General features: G+C 49.2%; 1 protein-coding gene across 1 annotated transcript in view; it reads right to left on the bottom strand.

Annotated features, from left to right (window-relative positions):
• Positions 1 to 1,999: 1,999 nt before the first annotated feature.
• Positions 2,000 to 27,109, bottom strand: part of AKAP1 (A-kinase anchoring protein 1) — a 33,364-nt gene continuing 8,254 nt past the window's right edge. The window contains exons 2-10 of the mRNA XM_015421944.1: positions 19,024 to 19,127; positions 15,239 to 15,365; positions 13,545 to 13,672; positions 12,570 to 12,747; positions 10,139 to 10,289; positions 7,572 to 7,639; positions 5,658 to 5,731; positions 5,044 to 5,109; positions 2,000 to 3,186 (exon numbers count right to left, since the gene is read on the bottom strand). Coding sequence (XP_015277430.1) covers positions 3,124 to 3,186; positions 5,044 to 5,109; positions 5,658 to 5,731; positions 7,572 to 7,639; positions 10,139 to 10,289; positions 12,570 to 12,747; positions 13,545 to 13,672; positions 15,239 to 15,365; positions 19,024 to 19,127 — 959 coding nt within the window. The 3' untranslated portion in view covers positions 2,000 to 3,123. The remainder of the gene's footprint in view (positions 3,187 to 5,043; positions 5,110 to 5,657; positions 5,732 to 7,571; positions 7,640 to 10,138; positions 10,290 to 12,569; positions 12,748 to 13,544; positions 13,673 to 15,238; positions 15,366 to 19,023; positions 19,128 to 27,109) is intronic.

Here is a 27,109-nt window from a genome sequence, read left to right as displayed (position 1 = left end):
TTCACAAGAACAGGGACACAGGGAGCTCCTCACACCGCATCAGACCATCAGCCCACCAAAACTAGTGTCAGCTCTTCCACCAAGTCATCATGGCACCCCCCCCTGCAGGCCAGGTGCAGGGGGGCGGGGGGGGGGAGAACAGCAGGCCGCTTCCACATCCAGGCTGGGCTTGCAGGCCTCCCGGAGGCCTTGGGCTTAGCCACTGGAGGAATGGGATGCTTGACTGGAAGTGGACCTGACTGAACAGGAGGACTTCTGCCACCCTTCTAGAAGCCTGGCTTCCCTTTGAAGAAGAAGAAGAAGAGATTGGATTTATACCCCGCCCTGCATTCGGCGTCTCAGAGCGGCCTACAAACTCCGTTCCCTTCCCCTCCCCACCGCAGACACCCTGTGAGGCAGGTAGGGCTGAGAGAGCTCTTTCCAGGACAGTCCTTAAGAGAACAGCTCTGAGAACTGTGACTGACCTAAGGTCATCCAGCAGCTGCGTGTGGAGGAGTGGGGAATCAAACCCGGTTCTCCCAGATTAGAGTCGGCGCACTTAGCCACTACACCGAACTGGCTCTTTGCCACCTCCTCCTAGCACCGGCCCTTACAGGCCCACACCAGATGGGAGAAGGGGCTTTTGTCACCTCCCCCGTCACCCCAAAAGTGTGCCGAGAACAGCTGCGGCCTCATGATGACCATTTGTGTCCAAGGAAGTGCTCTGCCACTTCTCAAGATGCTGGGCCTTCAACTTAGGACAGGCAACAGACTCGTGTTGAACCTCTCAGGAACTCCGGAAAGACAACCGTTACACTCGCCTCTAGAGCAACAAGCGGTCTGGAGATGATCTCACCCCCTCACCTGTCCTTGAAGGAAAGTATAAAAAGATTCCCTATGAAGGATTTGCCCCTGTTGTAATGAAGGCATAGAATCGCTAGCCCACGCCCTGTTCGATTGCAAGGCGTATAACCATTTTCGTGAATCCCTTCCTCTTCCTGTTCCCTTCCCTTTAAACTTCTGACAGAGATCGTGCCTTCTGAGGTTCTTTCTTCCAGACAGGCATCATGACGTTACTTACCAGGTGGGCTAGATCTGGCTGCCTTGCTGCAAGGGACAGGAAAACTGGAACAGCTCATGTAGTGGATTGCTGAGATATCAAACTTTTTAGTAGACAGTGTAACATTTTACTGTATTTTGAACGATTTTATTATGACGTATTCCTCAAATTGTATTGTGAATGAGTTTATTATTGCCGTATTGCCCCAATGAGGCATTTTATTGTTTGTTTGTGAATTTAAGTTCTGGCCACAGACTGTGAATAAAACCTGACCTCACCTGATCTCCCCCCCCACTGATCCTCCCCAGACATTTAAGAACTTTTGCTGTAACAAACTGCAAGACAGTATTCTGAATAAATTCAAAGGCAACTAAATAAATTCAAAGGCTTGGGGGACACAGTGAAATAATCTTGTTTTAAAGCAAGATTCGCGAATTGTGAAGACGAGGATCTTTATCCTGATGAAGGCAGCAGCATTCAGCATTTGTACTCGTCAAGTAAACTCCTTGAATTCTCTGGGGGGGAAACAGCCATCTAACTAAAATGACAAACTCATCCCTTGTGATCAGAATTAGTATGCAAGTCTTGTGTACGTGACACAAGATGTCAGAAGAATTATGTATGACAAAGATGAGAAATTCTGCAGACCACCCTTCTGAAAAGGAGCTCAAGGTAATATAGTCTTCCCCCCTCCCTATTTTACCTTCACAACAACCCCGTGAGGCAAGTTATGCCAAGACAGCGCAAATGGCCCCAATAGCAGAACAGTGGTTCTTCACCCAGCCCCCCCCCAGGCAAGCATCTTTCCCACCAGTAATAACTCCCAACTCAACAGCCATGTTTAAATTCATGTATGTTTTAATAGTATTAAATTAACTTAAATTACTTGATTTCTTTTCTTTTTTAAATTCCACATTTGAAACCAATCTAAAGAGGAGCAAAGAGATCAAGACACACCATTGCAACATTAATTCCGAATGTTATCCCCCCCCTCTTTTTTTAAAGTCAGATATGTACAGCAAAGTAGTAGCAAAGAGTCTGTAGATTACTGTCCATCCCATTCAGCAAAAGCTAGCCGAAACTGTCGTCCTGTACACGAGCGCACAGCGAGCCCTCACACGGCTGTACCAACATGACGACAAATCAGTCTTAACAACAGAGGACGACATTTTGGTGTAAAAAAGTCGATAGATTTTACGTTCCCTTTTAGTTTTTCTCCAGTGTTCCCCCCCTTGTACAAAATATTACAATATTTTTTATATATATTTACATAAGTTGTTGCACAGCTAGAAAACTGTAATCGTATCTATCAGGGTTGGCAATCAGATTCTTCTTTTTGTCTGAACATGATTCTGGGGATTTTAAAAGGTTGCTGCTATCGGGGTTTATTTGATCAGTTTAAGGGGTCTGCAGCTTCTTTTTCTTGAGCAAACCGAGCCTTAATTAAAAAACCAAGCCAACAACAAAAACAGGACCACACAACCAATGGTTCTCCGTTCCGTTTCCCGGCTACCACCACCAAGCTGAGAAGAGCCAGAGCATGTCTGGAAAACACCGGGAAAACATGCCTCCCGAATCTCTGGCCCTTTCCCTGGCCAGAAGCCACCTCTGCTTCCAAGCAGGAGCTGCTGAAGGAAGTGCTAGTGCAGCAGCCAGTGCGGCGACTGGGGACGTGTTCCACACACAGTTTAAATCCGTAGTGATTTCCTTCCGTACCCTGACAGGACTTTTCATTCATACATACTTTTTTTCTTTTTTTTCCTTTTCTCTTTTTTACCTTTTGGACCCAGGTCAGGGAGGGGGGGGAATAAACGGAGGCTTCAGAGATACAGTCTCTTTATGGCTTATGGTTTCACTCCCTGCCTTGCGACAAAACGAAGTATACAGATAGAGAAACGCATAACTTGTCAGATGAACACATTGGAATAGACCAGACGCACCAGCGGTGTGTACGCTCCCCGTGTGTCGGGAGGGACTGCCAAACCTGATTCCAAAAGAGTGCCAACACACGTAAAGGCGATAAAAAAAGACTACGGGGGAGTGGGCAAGGGAAGCAGCCAGCCTGGGGAACAGCACAGTCTTCCCTAGTAGCTTTCGATCCATTTTGCAAACCCTCTTTCCACCATGGTCCGGTTTATAGACACCAACTGGAAGAGAGAAGAGAATGACTGAGTTAGCCCATGCAGGGAGGGCCTCTTAGGGGATTTAACTTCCAGCAGTTTACAAAACACAGGCGCTGTACAGTAATAGGTTATGAACAAGGGAGGAGAAGGGTGGTGTGTGTGTGTGCCATACGCCAGTCTTTGGATGATCAGCATCACAAGCAGAGAACCCACAAGGACTTATGGGGGGGGGGAGATCTTATTTTCCCCTTCCCTTCCCTGAAAGCCCCTACACAGTCTCTCCCCTTTTCCTGCCTCCTTCTCTCCCCCCCCCCCCCCCGCCCCCCCCCCCTTTCCTGCCTCCCCCCCAGCCAGCCTACATTTTCCTGCCTGCCTCATCTTCAGCTTTTCCTCCCCCCAACCAGCCTCTACCTGGGACAAATAGGACCCAGTTGTCTGGTGCTGTCAAACGGTCCAGGCCCACCTGCATGGTGAGGAACCAACGGAAACTCGCTTCCTCCTCTGTCCCCCCCTTTCCCTCCTGGCGACCCCCACGCCCTCTCCTGTTTCCCCTGCCTCATCCTTCCCCTCCTCGGCCCTTCACCAACCTCCCTTTCATCTGGCTATATTACTTATTCACTTCATTTATACCCCACCTTCCTCCACAGTGAGGACCCAAAGTAGCTGACATCGTTATCCTCTCTGCCTTTTTATCCCAATAAGAGCCTTGTGAGGTAAGTCAGGCTGAAGTATGTGATGGGCCCAAGGCCACCTTCTGAGCTTCCATGGCAGACTGGTGATTTTAACCTGGGTCTCCCAGTCCCTAGCTTGAGGCTCTAACCACTACACAACACTGACTTTCATAGTCTGGCTGCTGCTGAACAATAGCAAGCAACCAGACTTAGGTGAGTCATGCAAGCTGGGTGGTATCAGGTCACCCCAGCAGTTGCTCCCATGCTTGGCCCCAATGAGTCCTCCTTCAAAGGCCAAAATGGCCTAGAAAGGGCCCTGCCCCCCCCCCTTTTTACTGACAGAAACCAAGCCTGGAATGCTTGCCAAACTACTGTGGTTGCCTAGCAATGGGCACTGACTGCATCTGTTTCTTAAAGCCACAGACACTTTTATGATTTCGGTGTTTTAAACCCCAAGTATTTTTTTTAAAGATTTCAGATTTTTCTGAAAACCCTGAGCATTTTTCAGGTTTGTAGAAAGATCTGTCTAGTCCATTCACAGCTCCAGTTTCTTGACAGAAGTATCCTCAGATTTGGCTGGGTTGGGAATTGGAATCAGTATGTCATGAGACAGCAATGAAACCCTAACAGAAGAGACAACAGTCATAATGAAGAATACCCTTCCCAGTTTTTCAGAGTGGCCTGCTCGCCCTTACACTGCCAACCCTGAGGGTTTTGTTTTATAAATGTCCTCTAAAAGTTTTGAGACCAGCGCTGTGTGGGGGGAGGGATGTTAGCCACAGAAGTGCAGAAACAAGGACAGGGTTTCACACTTGTGAAAGTACTCAGCTTCTGAAAGGCCCATCTAAAAAATGGATACAAGTCTCTAACCCTTTGGCATCAGAGGGGAACACAACACCTGTTGATCTAAGTGCCAGAAAGGTTAAGTCGTGGAATTCCAGTGCAGGACAACTATGAGGCAGACCAGAACAGCAGGCCACCCAGAGATATACCTGGAAGCCTTTTGGGTGAGTGGGTACTTGACAAGAAACATGAACCTGGCACCTTCACAGTTTATGGCCCTCCAAATTCCTCAACGGTGGTTTCTCTGAATACAGGAGTACAGATTTACTGAACCTACGTTCTTTAGTCTAACCGAGGAATTACAGTCAAATTTCTGGGCATGCACTGAAAACTTTCACCTTTGTGCTCTTTCCAGTTGCATACCTACCTCATCTCCTATCATGCTCCACAGCTGTATTAGAGGCAACCCCGTCACGGTGTCATAATTTGTAACCTGGAAAAGACAGATGCCAATTAACCCCCATGAAGAGATGGGTTGTTTGAACAAGGAGGAGGAGAAGAAGAAAAGGAGATTGGATTTATACCCTACCCTTCACTCGGAGTCTCAGAGTGGCTTACCATTGCTTTCCCTTCCCCTCCCCCACAACAGGCACCCTGTGAGGGGGGTGGGGCTGAGAGAGCTCTGAGAGAACTGCTCCTGAGAGAACAGCTCTGAGAGAACTTGTGACTGACCCAAGATCACCCAGCTGGCTGCAGGTGGAGGAGGACTGGGGAATCAAACCCAGTTCTCCATATTAGAGTCTGCTGCTCTGAACCACTGCAACCAAACTGGCTCTCAGCATGACGGCGGCATCCTGGTCCGTGCCTGTCAGGAACAGAGTGCCTAAAGGGAACAGGGGTGGCTCCAGGGTCAACATAGTTCTCCCCCCCCATCTCCTCTCCACCCACTCCTAGCAAAGTGCCTCCGGGTTAGAGGCCAGCCACACCTGTGCTCAGGGCTCCTCTCAACAAAAGGTGGTCCAAGACTGCTGGCGTACCCACCTGTGCAAGCAAGGGTGTGCCCCTGGTCATTTCACTGACTGCAGTGTCTGCTTCGGAGGAGAAGTGATCTTCGTCTTTGATGCCGTGGGGAGGGGAGAAGGAAGAGAAAAGGCATTCAGCCGAGTACTGCCAAGGCAACACTTAAGTGCAGGAGAAAAACGGATGCTGCGCACAGTGCATAGGACGGCCCCTTTTCTTGGACGGCACAACTGCCTTCAACCGCAGTCCAATCCACTTTCTGAATGCCAAGCTTCCCCCGCGCAACAGACCTCCCTGCATGTAGAAAGCCAGCATGCCAAGGAAGAAACCGCAAGGTGCCCAAGCACCCTCTTGAGGAGTCTCCTACTTCTGCGGATTGTGTGTAGACGACCACCTTCCAAAGAGGAAGGCAAACAACAGCATTCAGCCTGACAGACTTTATACTTCCTGTAACACCTGAAATCTCCTAAGTTAACACAAAAGGTGCAAAATGTTTTCTGTGCTCTCTCCCAAAAAGGGATTTTGAGGCTCACTCATTCAGAAAGCATTTGTTAATGCTTTCGGAGTTTAGCGGCTCAGCCGGTGTAACTTGGAGCAGTCTGATCAGACCCACCATTGTGTCCTAAGGAATTTTCTCCTCTCTTTTTAAACGGTTCAGTTTTTCTGTAGCATTCAGCATGATGAAGCGTTCCAATGACCCCAAAAGCTCACACACTTATGAGTCATGCGCTGGGTCCTAAGAGGAGCCATCTAGCACTGAACCCAGGTACTACAATGCAAGTGGGGGGTATACTCCTACCTCTCCCTCCTGGGGACACATGGACCCGGGGGGGGGGGGCGAAACGAGAGAACTGGGGGATGTATAACATCCTCCAACCAGTGTTCCCTCTAAGTTGAGCTAGTGTGAGCTAGCTCACAGTTTTTTAGCCTCCAGCTCACAGTTTTTTAGCCTCCGGCTCACACATTTTTGTCCTAGCTCAGGAATGATGGCTCCAGAGCAAACTAATGTATGCAGTAGGCAAAATGCTCGCTCACAACTTTAATGCCAGTAGCTCACAAAGTAGAATTTTTGCTCACAAGACTCCACAGCTTAAAGGGAGCATTGCCTCCAACCCTTGTTTTATGCACGTGCCAGGATATTCTAATCTCTTTGAGGGCTCCAGCCTCATCTGTGCATCAGTGTGAATGCACTAGAGAGTCTATTAATTAGGACTGGTGGAGACTTTTCTCGTAATCCCCATTAACAGCTCACTCCTAACCAGGACTCTGACATTGAGTCAGAGCCCTTGAGAGCTCCTAACAAGCTGGACAGGTGGCTGAAGGGAGGGGCCCCGGGGGGGGGAGGCAAATGCCCTAGCCCTGGTCTCCCCGCCAGGGGGGCCTGAGCACGCCAACTTCCCCCTCCTGTTTTACTCACAAACTCCAACAGTTCATGCCTCTGTGCAGGTGAGACGGTGCCCATGCCCATGTGTCTTGGGGCCTCCTATTTCATGCTCTGCAAACTAACATTTCCCCACATACCTGAGTAGGCAGTAACTTCTCCTTTCCCTTACCTAAAGATGGCCCCCTTTTGCTGTCCTCCTGGCAGGCAACGGATCAACAGTATTTCAGGGACAGCTCCCTTGCCTCCCCAGGGAGGGCCCTAAGCGCCTTGCCTCCTTCTCCTCGCCTCCATTTTATCCTCACAATAACCCTGTGAGGTGGTGTAACCAGCAGATGCAGTGCATCTGCGGAAATGGTCAATCCTTACAGGGAACACCTAATGTGCCAGTTGGCACACCCCGTCAGAAAAGGCCCTCTGAGGAAGTTGTGGCATGGCCCAGTCCACAGAATTCTACACCAACATTAAGATGTATCTGAGCCGTGTGAGTTTTTCAGACCTTCTTGTAGTAAAGAAAACCCAAGTCCACGTAAGCCACCCAAGCCCTGCATTACCTGGAAGAGGCACGATGTTGTCCAACAGGACTTCAGCTCCTTGGAAAGGGAGTGTGACAAAGTCTGACCTTTATAAGAAAAACAAAGCAGAAAACCCCCCTAAGATGAGGCACTTTCATTAGTTGCATGCTGCTACACAGAACGACAGAGCGGGCTGTGATACACGGGGCTGGATCTAGAGTACACTTTCTGCTCATCTAAGACACTTCCAGTTGTGGAACAGAATTTTCCTGCCTCACCCTTTCTACTGCAGCACCTTAACCCCCCCAAAATGCTGCTCCTGGGGAAGAGGGGGGGACTCTCAAAAACAGCAGGAGGGATGGATCGGGGAGGGGGGGCTGCAGCAGGTGGAAATTACCCCTCCCCTTCCACTACCTTGGATCCTACCCATATGTTGTAGGAATATATTTCAAAAGTGCTACTATACATTTGATGCAATCACCTGACCACATCAAATGCATGGTAAAGGTTTCCCTTGCTCAGAAGCTAATCGAATCTGACTCTAGGGGGCGGTGCTCGTCTCCATTTCCAAGCCGAAGCGCCAGTGCTGTCCGAAGACTTCTCCGTGGTCATGTGGCCAGCATGACTAAACGCTGAGGCCCACAGAACGCTGTTGCCTTCCCACCAAAGCGGTATCTATTTATCTACTTGCAATTTCTTGCTTTTGAACTTCTAGGTCAGCAGGAGCTGGGGTCAGAGACAGGAGCTCACTCCGTCACGCGGCACTCGGGTCTTGAACTGCCGAGCTACCGACCCTTCGGTCTGCAGCTTCAGAGTCTTAACCTCTGAGCCACCGCGGCCCAAATGCATGGTAGCACATTTGATATCTAGTGTGACACCCCCCCACACACACATACTTAAGGCAAGCCAATCTTATCCCCCTGTTGCAGATGGGAATGCTTGCCTAAGGCTCTCCTGGCAGGTTTCGAACCACCGTCCTTGTCAGAGAGGGCTCCGGGTGGAGTGCGGTCTCTCACAGTCCCTCAGCAGCTGCTGTTTTACCGGGATGAGCCAGTTTTGTCCTGAATGAGCCAGTGAGCGTGGCACAGGGCTCCTTTCCCTGTGGCTTAAATGGGTGTGAACAGAAGGCATGCTCTGGCTGCTGCGAGTGCATCCACACCCACCTGACACGTCTTTGGGCTCAGAGACTGAGTGGCCAGAATCACCCCCCAGCCAAGAGGACCGAACTGCCTGCCCAGAACGGTGATGCATCTTTAAACACAAGGGGGGTGGGGGCTACTTTGAGGGCAGGCAGTCCTTACCCTTGCCTTTGAGAGGATTAATTTTCATCCAGAAGAACTTTGCGTTCAGTGTACCGGCCTGGTTAGCACGGGGGCCACATGGAGGGCAGACTGTCTGGGCAGACGGGCCAAGCAAGCAGGCAGGCAGAAAGAAGGGGGAGCAGAGAACTTGGGGAGGGATGGAAATTGTGGGTTGGGGTTTTCCATCTCCTCCCCTTTATCTCAGATCCCCATCTTGGAATGTCCCCAGGGCAATCAACAGGTGACTCCAAGGAAGACCCTACTCTGGCCGGCTGGACACCTGGTTCCCTTTCACCACCCACATCTCTTCTCTTGGGCCTGGGTTCTACAGCCTGCCTGGTGAGCTCCCTTGTTACAGAGCTCTAGAGTCCGTTTTGGTGGCTTTAAACTTCAATCACAAGCCCCTTAAGCAACTTACAGAAACTATCCCAGTGAACAGTCCCTAAACCCCAACACCCTGAGGAAGGATCCTGGCTCAGCAGCAGAGTGTCAGTTCTGCATGCAGAAGGTCCCATGTTCAATTCCCAGCATCCCCAGTTCAAGAGATCAGGAAGGTGATGTGAAAAACGTTGACCTGAGACACTGGAGAGCTGCTGCCAGTCAGAGTAGACAATACTGACCTTGATGGACCAAGGCAGTACAAGGCAGCTGCGTGTGTTCACTTTAAACTCGTATGCATTTAATAAATCAGCTTGTTAAAGTCACTGTTGCTTAAATCTTTGAAAACCAGCGCAAGACATCTTTTCTTAACTGAAACTTGACACCCTTCCTGCTTGCGTACAGAGGATCAGAATAAAAGAGTTACCCAGCCTCTGATCACCAATTTTAAGGAGACCAAGAACTCATGCAGAGATTAACAGGGAACCTCCTCAACAGGCAACCAATTGTTACAGCAGTGATCAAATGGGCCAGGCGCACCAAATGGAGAGAGCATGGAACTACCCACCCCGGGGCAGGTACTCTGGAAGCAGGCAGAGGCAGCCTCCTTCGTGGGACAGGGTGAGAAAGCTTGGGACACACAGAAGATGCACATTTACTTATCCTCCACAGTACAGCTTCAAGATTAATGAAACGGGGCATGAAGTCTCTGCCCCGCCCCCAATCAGCCTTACTTTCCCAGCCAACACACCTGCCAGCAGGTGCTTCAAAAGGTCGCAAGGCTTGCACAGGGAAGGATAGGCAAGAAATACAGGGTTTTATCAGCCATCTAAGTTCAGCAAGCCACTGGTGGGCCACACGGATCCTCCCTTTTCCCCTTTTCTTCTTAAGAGAGGGGTGCCGAAACGGAGTCCCCGCCCTGCTCACCTGATCTGCCTGAGCGTGTCGATTTTGACTCTCTCGTATCCACCGTAGTCCACGTATCTGATCTCCACTTCGCCGGAGTCTTTGAAGTAGCCAACAACTTGCGCTCGCCACCAGGCCCCGTCCACGCCAGGCGCAGCGCAGACCACGCCAACTGCAGAAGGCCCATTGAGAACACATCAGCACAGCACAGCACAGACCCAAGAGAGGTCAGGAGGGCACAACACCACCAAGAGGAACCCCCGTGTCAGAACCAGAACCAGAACCCTTCCGTTACTGACATCACGGGTTATCTCAAGTTGGTTGTATTTGACGTCCTCCCAAGTTTTTAGGGGGACAACACAAGGGGATTCTTCTCGAAAAGTTGAAACCACAAAAAACCTGTTTTTTCCCTGCACAAGGAAGGGTGGGGTATACGTATATTAATAAAAGTAAATACTTATGAGTTGCCTTCAACTTGGAAGGCCTGGCTATCCCCCAAGCAGACGTGGCCGCACACCCCGCAATGGTCCTGCACACACTCAGGAGTTCCCCTCTCTGCAGAGCGACCCTCGTAAGTCGACTGCATTCTTGTTTCCCAGGGAGGGCCAAAACTAGAAGACTTGCATGGCTAACTAGCAGCATTCGACTCTACGGAAGCAGCATTTTATAATTAAAGGGCCAAACTTCACCAAAAGACAGCAAGAGATCAGAGGGCCAGAAAAAGGGAACCTACTTTCACAGCTGAAATGATACCATTCAACACTACTGATGATTGACACGTGGAGGTTTCTGCAGCCCTGACCCTGGCTGTTCTGAGTCCTTCATTAAGGGGTGGTACACACAAGGTCTCAAAAGAAATCATACATATGCAGAGGAGTACCCTACACAATTGTTCTAGCACACCGGCATAGATCAGTGCATGGCTTGCATTTAGATCCTGGCAGTTCTTCCCCTCTTTCCTTTCCCTGTCCATAAAGCATCTGCATGAAGCCTTTAGTCTCAGAAAAGGTTTTTGCATTTTCTTTGCTAAAGAACCATATTTGATTCCATATTGCACCACATCTGGCTCTGGAAATAGCCGCTGAATGCCCCTGCTCTACAGACCCTGAGCCCGTCTGCAGGGAGGGAGGAATATAAATTTGAATAATAAATAAATAAATACAGGAAATGACCAATTCTGCATTTCGCCCGTCTGCAGGGAGGGAGGAATATAAATTCAAATAAATAAATAAATACAGGAAATGCCATATGACCAATTCTGCATTTCATTTGCCGGTCAGAAGCCCTTCTCCACAGCCAAAACAGTGACCATTGCAACAGAGATCTGTGACGGCAATACACTCCTCTTTCTACTCGTTGCTGTGGCACAATTGTGGCCAGTAACGTCATTAGAAGACCCTGGAAACACACACTTGTCTTATGTCTGTTGTATCTTAATGTTTGCTGTTTTGTATTGTATCTTGTATTTGGTTTTGACTTTGATCAAGTCCTTTGGTCAGAGGAGCGTAATAGTAATAAAAGGAAAATAAATGATTTATGCCAATAGGCCACCGCAGAACTACGGTCTTCCATTCACAACAAGATATTGCCAGATTTTCAGTTTTTATTGTTCTGCTCCTCCGTGACATCAGAACAAGCCTGCCAATGGCAAGAAGCAACGCAGACAGAGGTCACGGAACAAAGGAGTGCCACGTGACTATGTGGTCTGATATTGAGGAATCTAGTTTGGGAAAGGCTTTTATGCCACATATATGCGACTGAGCAAGAGTTCAAGCATGCAGTAAAAGGTAAAGATTCCCTTGCTCGAAAGCCAGTCGAATCCGACTCTAGGGTTGCGGTGCTCATCTCAGTTTCCAAGCCAAAGAGCCAGTGCTGTCTGGAGACTTCTCCATGGTCATGTGGCCGGCATGACTAGACGCCGAGGTGCACGGAACACTGTTACCTTCCCACCGAAGCGGGACCTATTTATCTGCTTGCAATTTCTTGCATTCGAACTGCTAGTTTGGCAGGAGCTGGGGCCAGAGACGGGAGCTCACTCCGTCATCTGGCACTTGGGTCTCGAACTGCTGAACTACCGACCTTCAGCTCTGCAGTTCAGCAACTTAACCACTTGAGCCACCACAGCCCTTTTAATGTGCAACTACTTACTAATTCTCACAACTACCCTATAAGGTAGGACACTGCAGATGAGGCTGTGGGATGGGCAAGCTTCTTCTCCCGACATTTAACCACTTGAGCCACCACAGCCCTTTTAATGTGCAACTACTTACTAATTCTCACAACTACCCGATAAGGTAGGACACTGCAGATGAGGCCCACCTAGACAGTTTACAGCCAAGAAGTCTCAAGCAGTGACCTCGGGGGCCACAGTTCATTCTTAACACAGTGAGGAGCTCAACCCCTACCAAGGCTCTGAGAAGGCCCCAGAAACCTGACAGTGCCAGGTGCTTACCTTCCACCGGCGTTGGCATAGTCGGGATTCCAGGCTGGGAATAGCAGAGGTACATCTGCTCGTCTAAGCTACGCAGGACATGAAACGTGGGGTGCGTGTGCTGCTGTACAAAGAGATGCCCAGCGTTGACCTGGTTGACCACAATGACTTCCACTGTCACTCCATCCGGAAGCATGAGCTGCCACAGAGGAAGAAAACTGGTATACCTTCCAGATAAGCATTACAGACCCACACAAGGACTTGCAGGCAAAGGAAAACACAGAACGCTGCCTTGTCCCACTGGCTGTGTCTCCCCCCAGACAGCCCCTGTCTGCCACCCCACCGCCAAACAGGCACCCTGTGGTTGCTACCACCAACCCAGCGGAACCCTGGTTAAGGCTTTTCCAAAGTCTGCACATGCGCAGATGCTGCAGCCAGTACATTTTTTTTAACCATTTCAGATGTATTTGTTACAAGACCCTAAATGGTAGCTGCAGCTGGCCATGTTGCATGGCCACTGAACATGCTGGGGGCAGCTCATTCTATGGCTTCGTTTCCAACACCAGCCGGCAGCTCAAAACTCTAACGCGAGAGCCTAAAGGCTGCAGCCCAGGAAAGATGCGGAAGCAAGATTTGCTCAAAGGAAGATTGCTGAAGCCGGCCAGAATTTCTGAGACAAGAGAAGGCAGAACTGTGTACTCTCAGCCCCCATCACCTCTCTCTCTCTCCACACTTTGTATTCCCCCCAAAAAAAACTTTTGGCACCGTTATTTAAAAAGAGGAATGCATATTTCACTTTACGTGTGACAAGATGCAGTCTCCCCTTCTTACCCAGTATTGAAAACAGACCACCAAGGACCCCGGACCTTTTTGCCTCTGCCTGCACACCCAGACCCACCTACAAGGAGCTGTGTGATTCAACAGGCTGACCTTGACAAGTGGGTGACGAACTTATTTAAGGCACACACACACACAGAGGCCAGAGGCATTCCTTACCCAGGAAGTCATCGGAAGGGAATGCAGGGGCAGCGTAGGAGGGGGAAGAGCATAGACATTGGTGAGGCTTAAATCTTTGAACTTCTTGCCAATCAGACTCAAGGCTTTGTCGACGTTTTGCTGGGAGCCTAAGCAGAAAAGAGAAGCGACAAGTATTGCACAAGCGTAAGCCTAGAAGGTTCAGAACAGATTTTGTTACGCTGACCGTACACTTGAGAATAGTCTTATCGAAAGGTTGATCATACCTGTGCACATGACAGTGAACCAGACAGGGAGATCTGAACAAGTCCAGGTAAGAGTGTGGCAGAGATGGGATCTGAACCCAAACCCTCCCGATCTAGACCAACATGCCGTCTAGAGAACCCAAACTGGCCCTTCAATTATTGGCACCATTACTTCCCCTTCCCCTCGAGAGGTCAGGCGTTCCATCCCTTTTATCTTCACAGCAGCCCTGCAAGGTGGCTTCGGCTGAGACAGGCCAGGGCATCCAGTGAGATAGCCCAGGCCTTGGTAGCAAAGTGGGGATCGGGGTCCAGGCCTCCCTAGTCCCAGAGAGACACTAACTGCTGTTAACACACTAACTCAAGACCGTTATAGGCTTCCGTGTGCATCCACACTTCTTCAGATACAGTGACACAAGAGAGAGGGTGGGACGGGGGGGGGGGGGCTAGTTGCCAGCAAGGACTAGTTAGAGTCAAGATACATAAGTTACTGGGCAATTATAGCCGGGATTGGATTAAAGTGGTTGGTAAGAGCTGTGAATAGCAGTAAACTAGCATACGGCCACAAGAGCTAAAAAAGAGGTGTGAGGACTGAGTCTGACTCAACTTAAACTTGGTTGGTCTCCAAGGTGCCCCTGAACTCAGACTTTGTTCTGCTGCTTCAGACCAACACGGCCCCCCCCCCCACCCCCGAATCAAGACAGTGAGTGGGATACTCCATATCAGAGGGGTCAAGCTCATTTGTTACGAGGGCTGGATATGACATAAATGTCACTTTGCTGGGCCGGGCCACGTGTGCCATGAAATGTAATGCCAGGTACCAAAGACTGAAACTCTATAAAGGACAGCAGCTGGTAAGCTCCAGGTTGGTGTATCCTCACTGCAAGGCCTCATGGGCTGGGAGGGGTTTCAAAAGAAAACCCACATGGGCAGACTGGAGAGCCAGTGGTATTGCACCGGGCAGACGCTCCCACACTGCTTGACTGTTGCAGACGAGGTTGTCCCACCATGCTGTAGCCGCAATCGGAGTGGCTCCGCCCCCTCCCCCCCAAGCAGTCTCCCGTTCCCTCCCTTGCACTACTTGCTCGCGGGCCGCATGAGAGCCCTGGAAGGGCCAGTTCCGGCCCCTGGGCCTTATGTGTGACACCCCTGTTCTATATCTAATGAAGGATGACAGCTGCATCACTTTCTGTTGTGCTCTGGACCCTGGCTCTAGTATTCACTTTCAAGACTGGATGTGACCCAAAACAGCCGGGGGGTGGGGGTGGGGGGAGGGCACACACATGGGCATGGATTCGCCAGCTTCCATTATGCTTTGAAAGTGGCAAGCGTCTGGTTTGCGTGGCTGCGAAAGTGTCCTGGAAGACGCACGTGAGCCGGACTTCTGGGCAGGTCTGTTGTGTCAGAATCAAGTCACTGCACTGGCTGAACGTCTGGCTAGGCAGGGTCCCAGAGGGCACCATGCCACCTCACCTTCTATATGGCAGATCTGGAAGTCCTGGGCATAAGAAACCGTTGAAATGTAGATCTTGGCGCCTGACGATTGTTTCAGGAAGCTCACGTACCTCCCCTGCTTACCAATCAGCCGGCCCACTAGATGCTACAGGAAAAGGACACACAAAAATCACCAGACAAGTCAACCTTTGCAGAGGGTGAAGTCTGAAACGGCCACCAATGTGGCTAGAAACGGCACACAATCAAACAGGAAAGCTCTTCCTTGGGCCAGACAATGGCAGGAATCCCACCTGCTCCTTCCACCACTACAGGCTTCCCAGCCTAGAGCAGCAGCTGTTAACTGACCTTATAAATCAGTACTAAAGAATCTAAGTCACGTCCTTGAAACATTAGATCTTCAGGCAAACAACAGAGGAGACAATTAATTACATGGCTTCTGAAGATAGCTATTTCACTTTAAGTAATAGTTTTGCCGCTGGAAGAACCGCTGCACAAAGAACCATTTAGCGGCAGGGTCCTTAAGGGAAGTGTCTGGCTGGAAGACCCAGTAAGAACCTGATGTTGGTGATGACCACCTGCATGTTATTAAATCCAGCTTAAGCCATTTAGTGACCCCCTCTGGGGTCGGAGAACCGTGCCAGTCTGAACTGCTGGACCTCTGTGGGTGTAGGTCCTCCAGCAGCAGAACTGGGAGAGAGGGAGAGGGGCCCGAACTCCAGCCCACAACTTTGAGAGGACTGTGGCCCAGTGGTAGAGCACTTGCTCTGCATGCACAAGGTCCCAGGTTCAATCCCAAGCATCTTCAATAAATGCTCTCAAGCAACCAAGCACTGGGGCTATCTCTGCTCAAGACTCTGGGAAACCACTGCCAATCTGAATTGACAATGCGTAGAATCACAGAATCACACAGAGCTGGAAGGGGCCCTACAGGCCATCTGCTCCACCCCCCTGCTCGATGCAGGATCAGCCTAGAGCATCCCTGGCAAGTGTTTGTCCAGCCGCTGTTTGAAGACTGCCAGTGAGAAGGGGGAGCTCACCACCTCCCGAGGCAGCTGATCCCACTGTTGCATAACTCTGACTGTCAAAAAGGTTTTCCCTAAGATCCAGCTGGTACCTTCCCGTCCTCTGCTGCCCACAGGAACAGCTCCCTGCCCTCCTCTAAGGGACAGCCCTTCAAAGACTTAAGGAGAGCAATCATGCTCCTCCTCAGCCTCCTCTTCTCCAGACTGAACATTCCCAAGTCCCTCACAGCCTTTCTTCATAGGGCTTGGTCTCCAGACCCCCGATCCTCCTCTTCTCTGCACCCGCTCCATTCTGTCCACATTCTTTTTGAAGTGAGGCCCCCAGAACTGCACACAATACTCCAGGTGCTACCTGACCAATGCAGTGTACAGTGTGACTATAACTTCTTGTGATTTGGATGTTATGCCTCTGTTGATACACCCCCAGATCACATTAGCCTTTTTTGTCGCTGCATCACATTGTCTGCTCATATTTAACTTTCGGTCCACCCGTACCCCAAGATCTTGTTCACACACACTGCTACCCAGAATTGTATCCCCCATCCAGTATGCGTGTTCCTCATTTCTGTTATCCAGATGTAGAACTTGGCACCTATCCTTGCTATATTGCATCTTGTTCACATCCATGCACTCTTCCAGTGTGTTCAGATCTTGTTGAATTCTACCTCTATCTTCTGGTGTGTTTGCTGCTCCTCCCAATTTCATGTCATCTGCAAATTTAACGGGTAGCCCCTCCACACCCTCATCCAGATCACTGATAAAAATACTGAAAAGTACCGGGCCCAGAACTGAGCCCCGTGGCACTCCACTGAACACCTCCCCACCATTCAGATGAAATGCCACTGACAACTACTCTCGAGTGTGGTTCTCCAACCAGCTCCCCATCCACCTAACTATCCAGTCCACAGTCCTCTAGTTCACCCATCAGAACATCATGGGGAACCCTGTCAAAAGCTTTACTGAAATCCAGGTAAACAACATCAACTGCATTCCCGCGATCCAGTAAGTTCGTCACTCGATCAAGAAGGAAATGAGGTTGATCTGGCAGGACCTGTTAGGGACAAATCCATGCTGACTTCCCTGGATCACCAAGTTATCCTTCAGATGCTCACAGACTGATCCCTTTAAAACCTGCTCCAGTCTCTTCCCCGGGACAGAGGTCAGACTGGCTGGCCTGCAGTGTCCTGGGTCATCCCTCCTCCCTTTTTTGAAAATTGGGATAACATCTGCCCTCCTCCAGTCTTGTGGCACATCCCCCCATCCTCCAAGAGGTCTGGAAGAGGACGGACAAAGGCTCTGCGAGCTCTCTAGAAAGTTCTTGGAGCACTCTTGGGTGCACACCGTCTGGCCCCCGGGGGATTTGTACTCAATCAGTGCAGCCAGGTGCTTCTCTTTCTCTCTTTTTTAATAATCTTTTTATTAGTTTTCAAAAAGAAAATAAAGAAATAATCCTACATATTTTAACACATCAAAGAAAATAAACCATACATGCTTCTCAACCACCTCTCTGTCGATGTCGACCAGCAGCCTGGGCGCCATGCCTTGCCTACTATCATCTCCAGATGAGCCTGCCCTCTTCTTCAGGGAAAGAAGAGTGCTCAAATACGGAAGCATCATTTCTCAGAAATTCTTTCCAATGGAATGTGGACTTCTTTTTTTTTTTTTAAGTTGTGTTAAAACACTTTCAGGAATCAGAATTCTAGTAGGGGAACGTTCTAGTATTCTCCTTGTGCTACCTTTCTACTTGCAGGGATTGCCCCTGCACCATGTAGAGACAATCAAATGAGCTACATTTAGCCCCCTTCTCTTTTGTAAGTGGCTTTTGTGAGGCACATTTCCCCTGTAGCAGGCAGCCACATAATGATTTGCACTACCTACTTGCTGCACTTGAATTGGTTCGACTATTTGGTAGGTGCAAACCGCTGCAAGCACCCCATCGGTCTGGGTGGAAGGAAGTGGCTTCACAGCATTTTCTGAAACGGAACTGGAACTTGGCAAAGGGACGGGTTAGGGGAATGCTAAATTCACCCAGCCAGGTACCAGGCCTTATTGCTGAACGGGGCAGAAGTGAAACATGTCAAGCGCCAACTAGTGTCCTCTCAAGCAGCAGCTCCTCACTGGCTGGTGGAATGCTATGAGCCTGGCAAGTGTCCCCACCTCAGCTGGATCCGGCCGGGTTCCTGGGCTGCAGCATTTTGGACTGCAGCCTCCTGCTAAGACCCCCCTGCACTGCGTTCCAAAAGGTTATCTATGATCTGCAGCCTAGAGCAGTGCGGTCCATGCCACCGCCTTAAACCCTGGGCATGCAGGAACCAGGCGCAGACCCAGCGGCTTTGGGGCGACTCCACTGCTCTCCCAGACCCCTACAACAGCCACGACCTTCTCTCCCAATACAGGCACACAAGTGCACTCCCAGGTTGCTCCCTTTGCCCTTACTTCCTGGCAGCTGTACCGACTCTCTTGTAAACCCTAGAAGACGCTCGTGTTGGGAAATCTAAGTACTGCTTGTACAAAGGGGGTTGGACTAGATGGTCTGTATGGCCCCTTCCAACTCTACGATTCTATGAAATAATCCGACGTGCACTCTGGAGACACGTGTCCCTTGCCTGCTTCAAGTCCAGCCAAATTTGAGAAATTCCACCACCATTTCAGCTCATTCTGGCCTGCAAAGTCAACAGCACACTATCTGAATGATTCTGTGCATGACACCGCCATGTGCAGAGCATGTCTGAGTTACTGCTAGTGAAACATCACCAAGGTGAGGAACAGTTTGGTCATTACCTTTGGTACCTCGATCTCCCAGATAACAAGCTCTGTCTTATTGGATTCAGCTCCCAAGTTCTGGCAGCCACTGTCCACAGAATCCATGCTATTTACATCTGAACCTATTTAAAAAGAAAGAAGAAACGGTTTGGACGGCTCAGAGATGAAAACAGGTGTGTTTTTCCAAATCGCAGAACCCAAGAACCCCACTGGAGGCAGCTTCTGACATTTCTCATGCTGGTGAAGACGATCGAGAATACTGTCTAGCCTTTTATAAATTAATGAGCCAAACTGTGAAAATTCAAAGCACGAGATCAGACAGACAGCAAAAGAAAGCCTGTTTGCTGATCTGAAAATACACAACTTGTTACTGATAAACAACATGGGGATTAAGAACCCCGTAACATTTCTGCAGCCCAAACACTGGTTGTTGCAAGCCCTTAATTTGGAAGTGGTGCGCCTGCATGCGGGCACACACAAGGACTCACAGTAACTAGTGCACCAGCATAGACCGATGCAGGGTTCACACTTGGGATCACTGGCACCTGTTTACCTCTACAACCTCCCTTTTTGTAAAGCATCTCTAAGAAAGCCTTTCAGCCCATAAAAATCTTCTCCTGTCGTCCTTTCCTCATAACTGGTTACTCTAGCATCCTACCCGCCAATATACCTGAACAAAGATTTCATTTTCTTTTTCAATGGACTGAGCCAACCCCCTTTGTACAAGCAGACAGCCCATAAAAATCTTCTCCTGTCGTCCTTTCCTCATAACTGGTTACTCTAGCATCCTACCCGCCAATATACCTGAACAAAGATTTCATTTTCTTTTTCAATGGACTGAGCCACAGGATGAAGACCCCTGCTCAGATCCCTACGAAACAAGAATCTTTGCAAGACCCATGAACTTGGGCAGGACACTGAGGACTGCAGAGACTGCGGGTTCAAACCGCAGTCCCCTGCCTGCAGCACAGCAGTAACACTGGCTGGCTTTACAGGGCTGTTATAGGACTACCACAGTAAGGTACACACTTTGAACACCGAAGTGCTATACAAAGAGGCTAAGAGGAATTTCACATTACCCCTTTAAAGCCGGTTTTGATCCGTCGTGGAGTAAACTGGTATAGGGCTGCCATTTCACACAGGGCTTTCCCCTTCCGGTAAAGAGCTGGATCTGAAGCGGTTTGCCATTTCAGACTGCACCACTTTTTCCCACCGTTTTTCACCTGTGGGGGCGATCTCCGGCTTTTTTTTAAACGTTCGCTTTAGAGCGCTATAGCACTATAACAAAACACTCCAGGCATTCCAATGGGGTTGCTATAATGTTATAAAGTGAACGTGAAAAAAAAAAAGCCGGAGATCGCCTGTGCGGGCGAAAAACAGCGGGAAAAAGTGCATCGGAACCGGTCCGGGAGAGGAAACGGAAGACTACTTGGAAGCAGTTGACAGGTAAAATGCTTCAGCCCCATTTCCTAAACGGGACAGAAGCGTTTGTGTGTGAAATTACAAATATATTCCAGTATGGAACCGGTTCTAAAACGATTCTGTCTGAAATGAAAGACCAGAAACCATCTGGGAACCGTTCCTCTTCCGGATTATATCGTCTGTCTGAAATTCCTCTAAATGATTATTGCAGAAGACTCCTCAAGTGTTTCTGCAATTCTGCAGCGTAGGAGAAGCTGCAAACACTGTCAACAGGCCAGCTTAGATGGCTGGCCATTTTCATCCACCAACACATACTGAACACGGTTAATACATAGCTTCACTGTTTCCTGTTCAATAAACACAGCATACTGAAGAGGAAGTCCTCTGCAAGGACTAAGACAGCCCCCCCAAAAATTTATCATTACTGCTCCCGTTACAGAAGATTTGGAACGGATCAAAAGTGGAATTCCACTGTGGAACTCCCCGCCAGAGGATGTAGGGATGAGCAAAGACAGCTTTCAGAGGGGACTGATGTGCATTTCGAAATCCCGAACCGAAAAACCCCCCGAAAAAATTGCTTTTCGGGTTTTTTCGGCTTTCGGGATCCCGAAATGGCAATCTTGTGCTTGTCCGAAAGCCGGAAAAAAATCCCAAAAAAAAATTGGGATTTTTTCGGCATTGCCAAAAAACGGCTTTTTGCTCTTTAAACTTTAAAGGGCGGCCGGGAAACCCCATTTTCCCGCCGTTTCCCCCTCTTTCCCGCCTCTAGCTCCTGTTTTCAGGAGGGAGGGGGGAAGAGGGGACCCAGAACAGCCATCACTGTGAATATCTAGTCTCCCTCTCCCCAAGGTCCATAGGAAACAATGTTGCCGAATTGCCGCCGAATTTCGGCGGCAAACCGGGAATAAACTGCAGAAGGCTGATCTGGGGGCAACCTGTTTGGGGGGCCATAAAATTGTACCCCCTTGTCCAATCGCCTTGAAACTTGGTGGGCATGTTGGGAAGAGGTTCCAGGAAGCACCCTCCAAGTTTGGAGCCTCTATCCCAAACCCCCTCCCCCCCAGCCCCCAGCAAAGTTTCAAGAGGATTTTTGCCATTGACTTCAATGGCCCCATTGGTTATAATGGATCTGAATTTTTTGGGTTTTCCGAAAATTTTCGGATATCTATGCTTTACCGATAAAAATATTCAGTTTTTTTCGGGTTTCCCGAAAAAATTCGGGTCCAATAAACCCGAATCCGATTTTTTTTTTTGCACACCCCTAATAGAGAAGTCCATTAATAGCTACTCATGGTGACCAATGCTCCCTCGAAGCTTGTGAGCAAAAAATCTACTTTGTGAGCCTTCTGGCATTAAAGTTGTGAGTGAGTGATTCGGCTGCTGCATAAACCAGTTTGCTCTGGAGCCATCCTTCCTGAGCCGAGACGAAAATCTGTGAGCTGGAGGCTAAAAAACTGTGAGCTAGCTCACACCAACTCAGCTCAGAGGGAACACTGATGGTGACTGAAGAGAACCTCTGCATTCAGAGATGGTAAGCCTCTACATGCCTGTGGTAGGTGGCAACATCCAGGGACAGACCTGGCTTCTCTGCCCTGCTCTTGGCCACTGTACTGAACAGCCTGCCGGACTAGACCGACCACTGGTCTGATCCAGCAGGGCACCAATTACATTAAGATCATCCATTTGGCAGAAGCAGGGGGCAAAATCCTGCCCTCCGTTTTTCACCAGCTGGCCGCCATCAATGAAGGACCTTTAAACAGACGTCAAGGGGCAGAGGCAGAGGCAGCCCTTCAAGTTCTCATTTAAACGAACGAGTCACTTTTTCTTAGATGAGGCTTCTGTTTGCCAGGATCCTACACCAGACAGCCTGAACTGTGGCAACGGCTAGCAGCCAGCGAAGAGGCAGGAGAGAAGTACAGCAGTAACCAGTGTCCCCTCTAAGCCGAGTTAAGTGTGAGCTCAGGCAGGATGGCTCCAGAAGAGCAAACTAATGGATGCCGTAGCCAAATCGCTCGCTCACAGCTTTAATGCCAGGAGCTCACAAAGGAGAATTTTTGCTCACAGGACTCCACAGCTAAGAGGGAAAATAGGCAGTAACCTTGCTTATCTGGCACACAAGACTCACTGAAAGGAGGAGGACCATATTCCCATCTCCCTCCACTCACTGTGTAACTCAGTTACAGAAGTAGCCACATGACACCTCAAGAGGGACAGGCTTGGGGGGGGCTCTTTGCGCTCCACCGTTTCCCCAAACACCCCCATCAGCAGCTTTAACTGCAACCGGGAGGGGAGGGGAGGGGGGGAGAGACTACGATGCTACTATGGAGGCTCATCTTTCAACAGACTGTTAAGAATTATGTTCTTTGGGTTATGTTCAAACCATACTGCTGCCCCCCAAGCTACTAAATTCTATTTAGCTTGGTCCTCCATCCCAAACACACACACACGACCAACTGCTCTGAAGTCATTCAAGAGTCGTTTCACACTGCAAAGCTGACTGGTAAGTCCGGCAAACATATTTATTTACACACTGCACAAGGAAGAACACATTCTCACAGGCCCACTATTTGCCCTGCATGGAGATGTAAACTTTCTTGAAATTTTGAAGCCATCCGGGGGAGCCGTTTCCCCCCTCCCAGAAATTTTGGGAAAAACTGAAATATGCAGTTTTTACTTTCTTATCTAGCCTAAACTTTTTAAACATTAATTTAACATAAAATATATCATTTGTAGCTTAGCACCGTAGTACACAGCAGTACAGTAGCTTAGCATAGCAGTACACAGCATGCACTGTTTGGCGTATTTGTGGGATTTAAAAGTATCAGTGTCTTCCTCTTCTACAGGAAGAGCTGCAAGGACAGCCCCGCGGTCTCTCCTGTATCACAAACACGTGTGCGTATTTGCCTATTGAACGTTGTAACATTAGAAATACCACTGTTTAATAATGTATTATCATTAAACACAGTACAGCATCTTAATATTGGCAAAATTCTTAAAAAGTACTCTTGAAAATGTTGTCTATGTCTACACAATACATACTAAAAAAAATCATACATGTTTCAAGTAAAACCTTGTCTTTCATTTCACCCACTACAAAAGCAAAGCAGGTTTTTTTCCAGTGCTCCTCTAAATTTCCCAATTCTTCTGTTGGAAAAACTGAAAAAGCTCCCCCACCAAAAACGTCCCCCCCCTTCTGTTTCCCCCCCAGACCTTGGTATCTTGCCCTGTAACACAATGGGAATCATCCTAGACAGATGTGGCAGGGAACTAGAAAAAGCGGTGCGAGATTTCTGGAAAAATCTGAACTGGAAAGTTATCCAATACCACAGAAACGGTGTGAACTAATTTAGCATGTTCAATTTCTGTTTAGCAAACAATACACCTCACGCTACGTTTATGTCCCAGTAAAGCCCTTCCGGAACTTTTTTTTATGGGACTCTCATTTACAAGACTGCCCGTTGCTCTATGTTGTGCAAGGACAATTCCGCTCATGTCAGCGGGGTGGGGGGGGGGGTCTGCAGGTGCCAACCTGCAAATGGGCAAAATCAACAACTGCCCGGACACACACGTGCCTCCTCCACTTGTGGAACGGCCTGCCTGAGGCAGTTGGGAAAGCTCCAGCTCCCCTTCTGGCCTTCTGCAAACTCTGAAAAACTGAACTGTTTGGGAGGGCTGCTCCGTGCAGGTAACAAGGCTGCACAGCACAAAATGGTTTTCCAAACCTACTTGGATCAATGACTGGGACTGCTGTATATGGCATATTGTAAACGGGATCCTATTACGTAATTTTGGTACTGCTTAATATGTCATAGTAACACTTCTGCTATGGATTCTAGTCTTCTAATACTTGAATGCGTCAGTGATCGAATATCCCACCTTGTTGATGGTCCGGACTCACTGTGTGTGTGTAATCTGCCTGGAGTCCCCGTGAGAAAGACGGACTAAAAATAACGTAAATAAATAAATAAATATATCAACTGGAGTATTGGGGGGGGGAGAATGTGTTTTAAGAGCTATGTGCCATACACAAAACTTTACGGGAAAGTTATTTTTATCAGGATACTACTTGTAAAACCTTGAAGACAACACAGCATGCAATTACAACACAATGTTAAATATAAAAAAAAGGTGCTACAACTGTAGACACACCATTTGTTGTTGGTCAGTCACACGATCACGCCAGGCCCTCCAGTCATCCACCATCCTCTGGAGTTTGCTCAATTTCATATTCGTAGACACGCCAGTTAAAGCTCACCCAGAAGAATGGTGCACGATATGCCCATTTACATATTTTACCAGAATTTAACTCCTGCCCACAGAGATCACTGGGGTGCCCCCTGCACTTGCATCCCCTGGTGATTCTGTATCAGACTGGCAATTATTACAATATCCCTTCTGCCATTTGAGAGGAGACCCACAAGAATTTTAGCTTTGGCTGTGCAGGTCAAATTAGCACCAGGCAAATTCATAACTTGATTTTAAAAATCTGGATTACATGCACTGGCAGCTATATTTCCTTATACTCAATTTATAAAACCAAACAGTCACTTGTTTCTGAGAGAAATCATCTAACAAACATGACAAGTTTGAAACCTGCCAAATATTATATTACATTGACAATGGCGTCCATTTCTTATTGATTTTATGCAATGAGATTCTCTAAAATTTTCAGTGGAAAAATAAAGCACTAGAAAGATTTCCGTGGGAAGTTTTCCACCCCACATCTGTGGCTAGACGCAAACCAGCACTAAAAACCGGGTTCCCAATTACAGCAACCTAAACTCAAAGTCACCCTTTTTTTGGGGGGGGGGGTTTGCCTGGTGGCAGAGGCAAGTCTAAAAACACAGTAAGCCCCCCAACCCCCCCCCCCAGATCTAGCTTATTACACGTTTTTCTTGTGTTCACAATACAGCCATGCAGCATCAACAATATTTGATGGGTTTTTTGTTTGTTTTTTTCATGCTGGTTTTGATCATTTTAAAGTTTTACTAATAATATCTTTGCAGTTTTTAATTGCATACTGTTAAGCAATTCTATTGTTGAACAGCTCCCAGGACTAGTTTTGGTTGGGCACTGGGGACACACACAGGTCTAAAATAAAATTATTGCATTTCTAGCCCACTCTCTCTCCCATCATCAACTCAAAGCAGTACATATAGGATTCCGAGACGCCCCCTATCCGGCTAGCAACCAGTTTGGTTTCAACAAAGCGGCTGCCTCCTGCCCCCTCCCACAACACTGTAGACTTGTAACAGAGCACCTCTGTGTGGTTTAATCTCTCGCCTCTCTAGTTCAAAGGAGAAGAAGAGGAGGAGATTGGATTTATACCCCCGCCCTTCACTTAGAGCGGCTTACAAACTCCTTTCCCTTCCCCTCCCCACAATAGACACCCTGTGAGGTAGGTGAGGCTGAGAGAGTTCTTTCCAGAACTGCCCTTGAGGGAACAGCCTTGACAGAACTATGGCTTGCCCAAGGTCATCCAGCAGCTGCAAGTGGAGGCGTGGGTAATCAAACCCGGTTCTCCCAGATTAGAGTCCACGCACTTAACCACTACACCAAACTGGCTCTTTCCTCTACCCAAGACCCTAAGGAGTTGTTGCCAGACTGGAGAGCCCAATACCAAGCTAAACAGACCAGGCATGTGGGGGATTTTCACTACTGCACAATAATCAACCCATCTCGGTTTCTTAGGGCTTTATCAAGTTTCTGCATGAAACACCAGCATTTCCTGAATCCTGTGTATGTGCAACAAGTGTACACCCTGTGTGCCAGTGTTCAGAAGGCTTAGGAAAATATGCCAGTCGCATGACGACAAGTTATGTGTGACCCTTTAACCTGAAACAAAGTTATAAGAATAAGCTTTAAATGTCTCTCCTGTACACTGAGAAATTGAGATGGAAAAGAGGGCAAGAAAAGAGGAGAACAAAAAGGCAGAAAGGGACTAAGTGGTTCAGTCTGCAGCAGGGGTTGGATGGGGCCGGAGCTCTCCGGAGCACAGCTCCGGGAGTGCGCAGCCCAGGGGGCGGGGCGGTCACATGACCAAGCCCTGCCCCCTGCTCCCAGCAGGTCTCAAACAGTGCCATGAGGACGCCGAAGAAGGAAGGTAAGGCTGCCTACCTCCTCCTCTGCTTCCCTGGGCCCTGCTGAGGTCTGCCCCCCCATACTGTGCTTTCTGGCGCTGCGGGGAACCACGGCGCCCCAGGAAGCACAGCCACCCGGCCCAGTGCTTTCTGGGGCCGCGGCAATCCGTGGCACCCCGGGAGGCCTGGCCACCCCCCCTGCGGCCGCGGCGATCCGTGGTGCCTCGGGAGGCCTGGCCACCCCTCCCCGCACTTCCCGGGGCCGCAGAGAACCGCGGCGCCCCGGGGGGCTCAGCCACAACTCCCCGCGTTTCCCAGGGCTGCGTAGATCCACGGAGCCCCGGGAGGCCCGGCCACCCCTCGCCGTGCTCTGTATTCTTGGTGCTGGGGGGAGGACAGTGGGAGAGCTTCTGGTGTCCTGGCCCCACCGCTGGACCTCCCGATGGCCCCTGGTATTTTTGGCCCCTGTGTAACAGAGTGTTGGACTGGAGGGGCCATTGGCCTGATCCAGCATTGGCTTCTCTTATGTTCTTATGTCTGGGGCAAGGGATGCTCTGTATTCTTTGTGCTTGGGGGGGACGACAGTGGGAGGGCTTCTGGTG

The sequence above is a fragment of the Gekko japonicus genome, unplaced genomic scaffold (genome assembly GCF_001447785.1).
Source record: "Gekko japonicus isolate JY-2015 unplaced genomic scaffold, Gekko_japonicus_V1.1 scaffold43, whole genome shotgun sequence".
NCBI classification, from domain to species: Eukaryota; Metazoa; Chordata; class Lepidosauria; order Squamata; family Gekkonidae; genus Gekko; species Gekko japonicus.
The sequence above is the reverse complement of the archived record's forward strand: the minus strand, read 5'-3'. Positions and strand labels throughout refer to the sequence as shown.